Source organism: Tachyglossus aculeatus, chromosome 12, assembly GCF_015852505.1.
Source record: "Tachyglossus aculeatus isolate mTacAcu1 chromosome 12, mTacAcu1.pri, whole genome shotgun sequence".
Lineage (NCBI taxonomy): Eukaryota > Metazoa > Chordata > Mammalia > Monotremata > Tachyglossidae > Tachyglossus > Tachyglossus aculeatus.
This window is the reverse complement of record NC_052077.1, coordinates 12,015,761-12,028,127: the sequence shown is the minus strand read 5'-3', so window position 1 is coordinate 12,028,127 and position 12,367 is coordinate 12,015,761. Positions and strand designations below refer to the sequence as shown.

At 40.9% G+C, this 12,367-nt stretch overlaps 1 protein-coding gene across 1 annotated transcript in view; it reads right to left on the bottom strand.

The window, feature by feature from the left end:
- Positions 1-12,367, bottom strand: part of CCSER1 (coiled-coil serine rich protein 1) — a 430,751-nt gene that overhangs the window by 346,079 nt on the left and 72,305 nt on the right. The window contains exon 4 of the mRNA XM_038755278.1: positions 10,207-10,300. Coding sequence (XP_038611206.1) covers positions 10,207-10,300 — 94 coding nt within the window. The remainder of the gene's footprint in view (positions 1-10,206; positions 10,301-12,367) is intronic.

Here is a 12,367-nt window from a genome sequence, read left to right as displayed (position 1 = left end):
AGGAAACGCAGGCACTGATAAATCACTTGCCCTAAGTTACCTAGGCCAGGATTAGAACACAGGTCTCCAGACAATCAGTTCTGTGCTCTTTCCACTAACACCCTGCTGTTCCTCTGATCCTTTAAGCCTCATCCTTGATTCACAGGCAGGCTTAACTCGAAGTTGATCCTGGGGCCTTCTCTTAGTGGGACAGAAGTACTGGAGTTCACTGAGAGGAGGCAAACTTTGCCATGTCATTGGACAAAAGAGGTGAAATGGGGCTACTTCAGGTGTGGGTGGTTAATCATTACTGTGCCTAGGTGAGCTAGATAGAGCCAGGTGAATCATATAACACAACTGTTAACAAAAACCTATAGTTTTGAAGCTCTCAGAGTCCATGGCATTTGAGTCTTATCCTGGAAGTATAAAAAAACCAAACAAAAACCTATGGACCACAGAGAAAATTATTATGACATCTATAATGCACCAGGGTAGTATATGATGATGTGAATGACAGTCATCCATTAACGAGAATGGTATTTGTTCTACATGGTCTAGCCAGACTCAGAATCAACAACATAGTACACAGTGAAACAAGGCTATATGATGGACAGTTCACAAAATTAAGTGTCACATATTTCTTCTTAGGGGAGATATTCACTCTTCTGAATGAAGGCTTACAGGTGTAAGCTTCGTAGTCAATTACTCATCTCCAGCCTCCCAAATCTGCCCAGAGGCCCAAGTGAATATCCAATAAATAACCTTATGTGACTTCTAAAATGATACACTAAGTCAAAACCATCACTGTGTGTGCCCCCATGATGACGACCAACATTGATGAGGCGGTACAAAGACTTTACAATAGAACACAGAGACATCCCAGCCACATCATTACAGGAATAGCTTATTCTCACGGAAGATTATACCGCATGAGTGGCAGCAGTCCTGGATCAAGGGGAAAATTTAAAAAAAATCACTGGCCAGTTAATAGAAATGACCCACTCCTGTCTCTGTGAATGTGCCAGATATCAGCTCATAATAGGCTTATATTTCACTCTGTGACTAAAAGGCATTGAGATTTAAGTGGTGGTTCTTTACTGATTAGATCATCGTATAACCACAAAACCTGAAGGATATTCATCATCCAGCTATTTTTTGTGACACAGAGTGATGCCAATAACAGCACTGGCCATCACCTGATATTGCTCCAAAGTTTCACTCCTAGAGTCAATGGATTGCAGTGGTATTCAAAGACATAAATGCCAAATGTCTGAAAAATGAAGACACCTGCAAGAAACTCAGTGGAAAGAGCCTGGGCTTGGGAGTCAGAGGTCATGGGTTCTAATCCCTGCTCTGCCACATGTCTTCTGTGTGACTTTGGGCAAGCCACTTAACTTCTCTGAGCCTCAGTTACTGCATCTGTAAAATGGGGATTAAGACTGAGAGCCCCACGTGGGACAACCTGATCACCTTGTATCCTCCCCAGTGCTTAGAACAGTGCTTTGCACATATTAAGAACTTAATAAATGCCATCATTACTATTATTAAACATCAGAGAACTATTGAAAAATCATGAACCATCTGCCCCTATTGGTGTGATCAAAAAGTGTGTGTCTATATACTGTAAACTCATCCTCTAGACCACAAATTCATTATGGGCGGGAAATATAGTTGAAGAACTGCACTTTCACAAGGGCTTAGCACAGTGCTCTGCACATAGTAAGTGGTCAGTAAATACCACTGTTTAAAAACGTTCGACAAGGCAGACTTTAAGACTCTGTAGGCAACAAGGATGGGTTTAACAAGATAGGCTTCAGATCAAATTGTTATTTGTAGCAGAACAAGCAGTGTATCAACAACACCCTAACCAAAGGGATATTCACTGAAGCCTAAGCCACAGAATTCATACTAATTATAATGCTATTTCTTAAGCACTTGCTCTGTGTCAAGCACTGTTCTAAGGACTAATAGTAATAATTATTATGGTATTTGTTAAGCACTTACTATGTGCCAGGCACTGCACTAAGTGCTGGAAAATAAAGACAATCAGGTCAGACACAGTTCTTGTCCCACTTACGGCTCAAGTAGGAGAGAGAGCAGGTATTGAATCCCCATTTTACAGATGAGGTAACTGAGGCACAGAGAAGTGACTTACCCAAGATCACACAGCAGGAATGTGGTGGAGTCAGAATTAGAACCCAGGTCCTCTGACTCCCAGACCAGGCTGAAGTTATACAAGGCTACACAGACCTAAACCAAATTGATCATTTCTAGAGAAGCAGCATGGCATAATGGCTAGAGCATGGGCCTGTGAGTCATGGGTTCTAATCCTGGCTCTGCCACTTGTTTGCTGTGTGACCTTGGGCAAGTCACTTCACTTCTCTGTGCCTCAGTTACTCCCTCTGTAAAATGGAAATTGAGACTGTGTGCCCCAAATGGGACAGGGCCTGTGTCCAACTTGATTTGCTGGTATCCACCCCAGTGCTTAGTACAGTCCCTTTCTATTCTCCATCTACACTCATTCCCTTAGAGAACTCATTCACTCCCATGGCTTCACCTACCACCTCTATGCAGATGATCCCCAAATCTACATCTCCTCCCCTGATCTCTCTCCAGGCTCCAATCTCCTCCTGTCTTCAAGACATCTCTAGACTTTGAGCCCCTTCTAGACTGTGAGCCCGCTGTTGGGTAGGGACTATCTCTATATGTTGCCAACTTGTACTTCCCAAGTGCTTAATACAGTGCTCTGCACACAGTAAGCGCTCAATAAATAAGATTGAATGAATGAATGAATGAATCTCTACTTGGATGTCCTCCCATCAAACTTAACATCCAAAACAGAGCTCCTTATCTTCCCCTCTCAAACCCTATCCTCTCCCTGCCTTTCCCCATCACTATAGCTGGCACCACCATCCATCCCGTCTCCCATTTTCCTTGACTCCCGTCTCTCATTCGACCCACATATTCAATCCATCACCAAATCCTGTCGGTCCCACCTTCACATCATCGTTAAAATCCACCCTTTCCTCTCCATCCAAACTGCTACCACATTAATACCATCACTCATCCTTTCCCGCCTAGATAACTGCATCAGCCTCCTTATTGGCCTCACAACCTCTTTCTGCCCACTCCAGTCCACACTTCACTCTGCTGCCTGGGCTATCTTTCTACAAAAACGTTCAGGACATGTCACTCCCCTCCTCGAGTGGTTGCCTACCCACGTCTGTATCAAACAAAAACTCCTCCCCAGTGGCTTTAAAGCACTCCATCACCTCACCCCCCTCCTACCTCACCTCACTTCTCTCCTTCTACAACCCAGCCTGCACATTTCGCTCCTCTGGTCCTAACTTTTTCACTGTGCCTTGATCTTGCCTGTCTCGCTGCCGACTCCTGGTCCATGTCCTGCCTCTGGCCTTACCTCCTCCAGGAGGCCTTCCCAGACTGAGCCCCTTCCTTCCTCTCCCCTTCGTTCCCCTCTCCATGCCCCCATCTTACCTCCTTCCCTTCCCCACAGCACCTGTATATATGTATATGTTTGTACATATTTATTACTCTATTTATTTTACTTGTACATATCTATTCTATTTATTTTATTTTGTTAATATGTTTGGTTTTGTTCTCTGTCTCCCCCTTCTAGACTGTGAGCCCACTGTTGCGTAGGGACTGTCTCTATATGTTGCCAACTTGTACTTCCCAAGCGCTTAGTACAGTGCTCTGCACACAGTAAGCGCTCAAATACGATTGATAGAATGCCCTCCCTCCTCAAATCCAACAATGACTCTCCCCCTCTTCAAAGCCTTATTGAAGGCACATCTCCTCCAAGAGGCCTTCCCAGACCCCCACCCACAGCACTTACGCATATATCTGTAGTTGCATCTATTTGTAGTTGTCTGTGTCCCCCTCTCAAACCCTCAAGACTGTGAGTTCGTCGTGGACAGGGATTCTCACTGTTTATTGTTGTATTGTTCTTTCCCAAGCATTTAGTACAGTGCTCAGTCACAATAAGCACTTAATACAACAATGAACGAATGGCATATAGTAAGCGCTTAACAAATACCATCATTATTATTATCCTTCCTAAAAGAGTGGCTGCGGGCTCATACATACCAATCATATTTAGAAAGCATTTACAGAGTTGGTAGGCCATTTCCTTGCCCACAAGGAGCCTACAATCCAGATGGAGAAACTGAGGTTAAAATAAATTACAGACACATACATCAGCCCTATGGAGCTGTGTGAGGGATGAATAAAGGACACAAAACCCAATCAAACTGTCCCAATGATAAGTAGCCTGTTTGTCAGTGTTGTGAGGATCTACAATCTCTACTAATACACTGCTTGTTTTGTTCTCCTAGTCACTCTCATCCAACCAGTCTGGAAATTTTCTTCCAGTCTTTTCTAATGCTTTCCTAGTAGGGATCTCTCCATGAATACACCCAATCATTATTTACACAGGTTACATTGCTAGATGGAGTTTCTTGTTGTAATACAGGGTTCTAATCCCAACTTTGCCACTTTGCTGTGTGACTTTGGGCAAGTCACTTCACTTCCCCATGCCTCAGTTCCCTCATCTGTAAAAGGGGGATGAAGACTGCAAGCCCCACGAGGGACAACCTGATTACCCTGTATCCGTCCTCCTCCCCACCCCCAGAACTTAGAACAGTGCTTGGCACATGATAAGTGCTAAACAAATGCTATCATTATTATTATTATCATCATTATTATTATGGCTGTTTTGATGATTTTGTCGGGTTCTGTACTTGCTTCTTCATTCTCCATACCTTTGACATTCAGGCAGTTGGGTAGTTTGCATGCCAATTTTCGATACCCTGGTTTTATTGTTAATGAAAGTGTTCAGTGTGTCGGACAATGATCTATTTAGCAGTCAGTGCACATGGCAGTTATAGTGCCAAAAAGAAAGCAACAAAAACATTACCATTGCCTTTTGAATTTTCTTTTGTTTCTCTTTAGAAAAGTCAAATCACCTATCTTGTTAGTATTGCTTTATCTTCATTTTCAAATATAAATGCATGCTTTGTTTCTTTGTAAAAGGAGCTCACAAGAAAAACAAAATGCAAATCTAAAATCAAATGCATAACTTGGTGTGAATATATAAATGCTCTGAGTAGTATCATATGAAATTACTTTCTCTATAAATGCATGACTGTATTTCCAATATCTATAGGCACAATTGCCAATGCAATCCTTCTCATCTTCCCTTTTAAACTACTCATCCTCCTAACTTTCTCATTTCTGTCGATAATACCTCCAACCTGTTTAAGAAGCCTCTAATCTTTGTGTCATCCTCAATTCCTCAAGGTCTTTCAGTTTTCACATTCACAATCATGCTGGCTCTTCCTCTCCAATATTTCCCTGTTAACACCTTCCTCTCCACCCAAGCTGTTACCATCCAAGTCCAAATTCTTGCCACCTCACATGAGAATGACTGTAACCAAGTGCTTAGTACAGTACTTTGCACACAGTAAGTGTTCAAAAGAATACAATAATAATAACAACAATAATAATAACTGATAAGCAGTGTGGCTCAGTGGAAAGAGCATGGGCTTTGGAGTCCGAGGTCATGGGTTAAAATCCCAGTTCTGCCAATTGTCAGCTGTGTGACTTTGGGCAAATCACTTAACTTCTCTGTGCCTCAGTTCCCCCATCTGTAAAATGGGGATTAAGACTGTGAGCCCCCCGTGGGACAACCTGATCACCTTGTAACCTCCCCAGCGCTTAGAACAGTGCTCTGCACATAGTAAGTGCTTAATGTCATTATTATTATTATTATTATTATTATTATTATTAACCTCCTCACTGGCTTCCCTGCTTCCAGCATCTCCCCACTTCAATCTAAATTACAACTGTGAAGCGTCTCTGGGACAGGGACTGTGTCCAACTTGATTATCTTTTATCTATCCCAGCATTCACTCCAGTTCCTGGCACATAGTAAGCACTTAAATACCACAAAACAAAATGACAAAAAAAAAAACTCACTGCACAGATCAGCTCATCCCACACCTATCCACGCCTTGACATCTCCAATGGCTATTCACCTTCTATAACAAAAACGTCTTACCACTGACTTTAAGAATTCATTCAATTATTCAATCATATTTATTGAGCACTTACGTGTGCTAAGCACTGTACTAAGAGCTTGGAGACTATAACAACAGGCACATTTCCTGCCCAGAGTGAGCTTGCAGTCTAGAGGATCTCCACAAGCTTTCTCCTATGTACATCTATCTAGAGGCATATCCACATAGAAACACACACTCACTCCACCTGCTATTTTCCAGTTCACATTCTTAGCTCCTCACAACTTTTCAACTGTTCCAGATTCATGACACTCCCGCTTCCTCTCATGCTTTCATCCCATTTTGGAATACCCCATGCAAAACCCCTCCAGACCACAGCTTTACAAACGTTTAAAGTCTTCATAATAGCCCACCTCCTGCAGGAAGCCCTCCCTGATCACTCCAGTCTGATAGGCCTAGGATTTCTGTATGGCATTCTTCTCCTCAATGTCTATGTACACACAGACACAGAAACTATAGATATAATACATATATGTATAATATACACTTGTATCTGTTAATACATACACATAGATATACAATTAGCCAGCTCTTTCATTCTGACACAGTTGTGCTACTTCCTGATGAATTTTTATTTCTTTTCCTGCTGTTCCCACTATTAAATAAATTTTCTTTTCTGTTTTCCCCATTATATTGCAAACTCCTTCAGGGCAGGAAGTGTGGCATTGATTCTGTGGTTCTCTACCAAGTAAGCTACAGTGCTTCACTCTCAGTGAGAGCCCAATAAGTACAACTGATTGATTGATTTTTGTCCTCCTATATATACTATGCATATGGGAGCTAAGTATTTGTTATAGCCCAACACAAACTAAATTTTCCAGAAAACTATCTTTAATGATTTTTATTTATTTATTTATTTTTAGAAAAGTCATGAACAGATGATCTGAAGGCTATATCAAATTGGTCCAGTTCAGGCTAGTTGAACCATGTTTATCTTGCTAAAACAGAATGATGGGAGTAAAATATTCAGTGTTTCATTCATTCAATCATATTTACTAAGTGCTTACTGTGTGCAGAGCACTGTACTAAGTGTTTGGGAAAGTAGCATACAACAATAAAGACATTCCCCGCTCACAGTGAGCTCACAGTCTGTTGGGGAGGGAGAAGAAGACAGACACCTACAAATAAATAAAAATACAGATGTAGTGTTAGTGTACTCAAGGCAAATCTTCTTTGGATTAAATCCAGATAACTTCAAGTTCTTTGATATCAGAACATAGATGTTATTTGTCCTGATAAAGGGGATAGTTGAACTCCATCCCCAAAATATGTCTGATAAGAAGTTGTACTAAGCTAAAATTCTCCATTTAGAGTCTGTGCAGCTGTAGTTATTCAGAACATTCATTCCTCTGGTCAGCAACTGCCCTCTGGATGATTTTAAGGAAATTTTTAGAAAACATAGAGTGGGAATTAAAGTTCGTGAAGAATTTTGGGAGAAAAAAACCTAGTAGATGGTACAGCTAGAGACATGGACTTTAAAGTAACAAATTAGCATTGTTTACCATATATTTCAAAGCACCATGGAAGTGTTCATCTACTTGGCTGCATTCTGCAGCATAGATCTAATGCAGGTCCAAGGTGATTGGAGTAATTGTATGCATTAAGTGCTTATTAAGTACTAAGCACTGGGCTAAGTGCAAGGTTATTAGATAAGACACAGTTCCTGTCCCATGCTAGGCTCACAATCTAAGTGGGAGAAGACAGATACAGAGGATGAAGAGCGTGGAATTATGAAGATCAATGTTACAAATTGAACAGACTGGTGAATAAACAGAAAATGGGAGAAAGGATTCTCCAGCTCCTCCCAGGAGGCTTTTGCTGTTCCTCCTGTTACCTTACAGTACAATCTTTGGCAACTCTGCAACCACCTGGGTTCTGCTCAACTATGTTCTGTACGGAGAATCACAGCTAGAAAAGGGCCCAGTTCCAACATTCATTCACGCCAGCCCAGAAACCTCTGCCCAGCAAAACAGGAGTTCCAGTATATCGTTGCTTAGGTTAGGATCTGAAGATGCAACGGCAATGTTCAAGCAATAGAATCAGATTCTGACCCCATATAAGGGGAAAATGGGGTTCAAATCCTCATGGCAATGCTTATGATTACATTCTAGGCCAGGTATATTAAGTGGTGCCATTGTGCAGGATGAAATTTAGAGTTATTACAATGTGACAAAGCAGCACATCACTTTATGTAAGATAAGGCTATAAAAACTGTGATTAGACCAATGGTCTATCCAACTGGTATTTTGTTTCTGAGAGAGGCACTGGAATGTATGGAAGAACTATGTAATGGCTACCCTCCTTGATATATATTCTTTCTGTCTTTCTCCTCTTTCTATCTCTCTCTTTTTCTTTCCACCTCTATCTTTTTTTTGATGGCATTTATTAAGCGCTTACTATGTGCAAAGCACTGTTCTAAGCACTGGGGAGGTTACAAGGTGATCAGGTTGTCCCATGGGGGGCTCACAGTCTTGATCCCCATTTTACAGATGAAGTAACTGAGGCCCAGAGAAGTTAAGTGACTTGCCCAAGGTCACACAGCTGACAAGTGGTGGAGCCGGGATTTGAACCCATGACCTCTGACTCCAAAGCCCGTGCTCCTTCCGCTGAGCCACGCCGCTTCTCATCTCCATCTCTCTCCCCCTCCTTAGTATTCCATAACGGATCACACGTACATTTATACCAGCACTGTGAAACACTGCTGCTATTTTTGCCCAGCGCAATTTCCCATTGAGACAAATTCGAAATTCCCTCTATAGGAAGAAATATTTCCTTCTATCTATTTTGAAATTCATCCCGTCAGGATTCAGTGGGTGTCCCCAGATATAGCTGTCGGGAGATTTGCAACTCCAACTTTTCGTTTTATTTTTGATTCCCTTCCAGATGATGTCCTATATTTACTGGATTTTCCTGGCTCCCCCTGATGCCACATAATCAGCTGATGTCACAACCAAGAATGGCTCCAAGATCTCTTTCCTGAATCGTGACTAGTAGCTCAGAACCCATCACCACAGAGATCCACACTCCCTCTGATCATGTCCAAGAGACCCTTTGGGATCTCAGAGTGGTGGCAGAACCAACACCACTCTTCAAGTGGTGTCCCAGAAACACCTCAGCTCCAAAGGATGCATGGTTCTACATCCTGGAACTCTAGACAAGAAGTCTGGACTCAAAATGAACTCAATTTTCTAGCTGTCATATTTTATAATTGCCTGAGGAGTTTTGAAAGGCTTCTTGCCTCTCTAATTTGCAGTATGTTTGAATCACACATTGCAGTACTTTAAAAAGGCAGAACCCTTTAATAGCTTTACATGAGACTGCTCTGTACCAAAACAGTTCAAAAAGGATTATAAATTATTGGACGGTTCCGTATTTCATATGCAATTGGATTTAGCAGCGAGTCAGCTTTTTAAATTCAAAAGCATAGCTCTTATCACACGAAATAAATGTAGGAATGAAAATACTCAGGAAGATAGAACAGAATGAATATGCATGTGAAATTAATTCTTATTTATAGACAGATGCAAATTTTTCAGGCCTCAGTTTCTGTAAATCTAATCAAAGGAAAATAGACCATCAAAGTATACGTGATAAGAAGAACTGGTGATTACATTTCCACTGGTTAACAGGCTATTTGCAAACCCAGATGGAGGGAGGATGGCATGGAAACGATGAGGTTAAACTGCAATATGTTACCTCCGAGATAGAAGATTTCCTCATTTAGTTTGCTTTCCATCTATCTGGTTCACAGACATCAGATTTGAAACACCTGGGAATAGGAAATCCATTTTGCCCTATTTCTAAGCTCTAAAGGTCCTTTTACACTTGTGAAAATTGCCTCCATTTAACAACTGAAGGTAATATGAGGCGACCGAAAGTGTTGTTTTAAAAATGTTCAAATGAGGTTTAGTACTGAAAACAAATAAATTATGTTCCTCAAGCTGAAGTGTAAAGAACATAACGGACCTGAAGTCCCAGTTGTTCAAAGCTTAAAATGGTGATTAAACTACTAAAGCAAAAGACTATTCCAAAAAAGTACTTGCTACTCTGGTAAGTGCACTTAACCACTTGCCTTAGAGCAATGTGCTTCAAAACAAAAATATTAAATATTTGTTGTTGTTGTTTTTACCAGAATGAGGGAGATGCTGCTCTTCTAAGAATTCCAGGTCAAGCATGAGGTCATCTTCATCCAGTTCACAGGAACCCAAATTATTCAGAACATCCTAATGGAGAAAGGGAAAAAAACAAAAACACCAGACTTAGAAGCTCAGCAATTGAAACACTAGGAAGGCAGATCACTATTCAAATTCAGCTCCTGAAAGCAAACTAATTAAATTAGAAAAAAAAATGATTAGATAAGGTGTTGACAACTATTCGAGGCCCTAAAGTCATTTCAAAATGTAAAAGCAAAAATTGCTATAAAACATACGGAACAGTTTTAGAAAAGTGTCTTTTACTACTTCAGGCAACGGAAATTACCCCACAGAAAATCCATTGTCTGGGTGTTCAAGTGACTGTATTATCATTCTAAATATGGGCACTGCTCCTACAGATGAAGAACTACCTATTGGCAGGAAAAGAGGGATTCCCAGGTTTGGCATTGGCATAATAGGAGAAAGCAATCAATCAATCGACAGCCCCTGTGTGCTAGGCCCTGTAATAATAATAATTAATAATAATAATAATAGTATTTAAGTGCTTATTATGTGCCAGACCTGTACTGCGCTCTGGAGAGGACACAAGCAAAGTGAGTCGGGCCAGTCCCTGTCCCACAAGGTTCTCACAGTCCTAATCCCCATTCTACAGATGAGGTAACAGAGGCACAGAGAAGTGAAGTGTTTTGTCCAAGCTTTCATAGACAAGAGGCGGTGCCAGGATTAGAAGCCAGGTCCTTCTGACACGAAAGCATGTGTTCTATCCGCTAGGCCATGCTGCTTCTCTACAGTACTTCACTCAGTAAGCGCTCAATAAATACCATTGATTGATTGTACTAAGCTCTTGACAGTGTACAACAGATTCAAGACAGACGTTCCCTGAGAAATTGAGCTCATTCAACATCAGTAGCACTATCACTGTCATCTCCTTCAGAATTTCTTGAGGATTCAATTTGCAAGGAGCCCAGTACCATGAGAGGCTAAGAGCAAGAGGGATGGTTACTTGCTCACCATGCAGTTGGTAACTTGGGAGGGTAATAATGATAGCAATAAAAATAATAATAGTGATATTTGTTAAGCACTTACTATGTGCCAGGTAATGTTCTAAGCACTGAAGTAGATACAAACTAATCGGATTGGACACCATCCCTGTCCCATATGGGGCTCACAATCTTAATCCCCATTTTTACAGATGAGGTAACTGAGGCCCAGAGAAGTTAAGTGACTTGCCCAAAATCACACAGCTGACAAGTGGCAGAGACGGGATTAGAACCCACAACCTCTGACTCCCAAGCCCAGGCTCTTTCCACTAAGCCACACTGCTGCTGAAGGCCATGCTGCTTCTATTTGGGCACACTAAAAGGGGACCCTCATGAAAATCCCTATCTTGGGTCATCTGGGTGACATTTTGTGAAAAACGGGCTTCATAATTAGTGAAAGTTTGCATGTGTCAGCCAATGATCAATACAACACTCAGTGCAACCATCAGTAGCAGAAAGACAATCATCCTCCAGACATAGCTGTAATAGGATATAGGCAGTGAAATGTCCCATTTAGATCAAAGGTATCTTTTTCTTATTGGCTAAAAAAGTGCTTCTTGCTAATTATGAGGCGAATTTACCAAATTGATTCTCCCGGAAGATACTACTGCACATATGGTTGGTAAACTGGAATGCAGTGGGGGAAATATACATTGTATTATATTACCCTGCTTTTTTGATGTTCAGATTTGGACAATAAAATACGTATGTGATTTTGGATTCCAATGAGTAAAATGTGATCACTCAGTCTAACTACTCACATGTAATTCCAATTCTCATAGTTATCTCTAAATAATACTTCAACATTTTACAACCATTAAACATAACTATTTTGACTATTCCATTTAACCCAGGTTTATTTTTTACTAGGATTCTTCTTGGTAAGTAAAGCTTCTCCTTGTTTTCAGATTGCTGAGAACACTGTTTAAAGAGGGGGAAAATGATGCTCTTTTTTTTTAAAAAAAAATCCCAGACCAATTTTTGTCATTCCTTCTCAGATAATTTACAACAAACTCTGGCTGCTAAAAGACTGATGGGGACACAAAACTCACAAATAAAAGCTTCAAATTGATGCAGGTTGATTGTATGATGATTA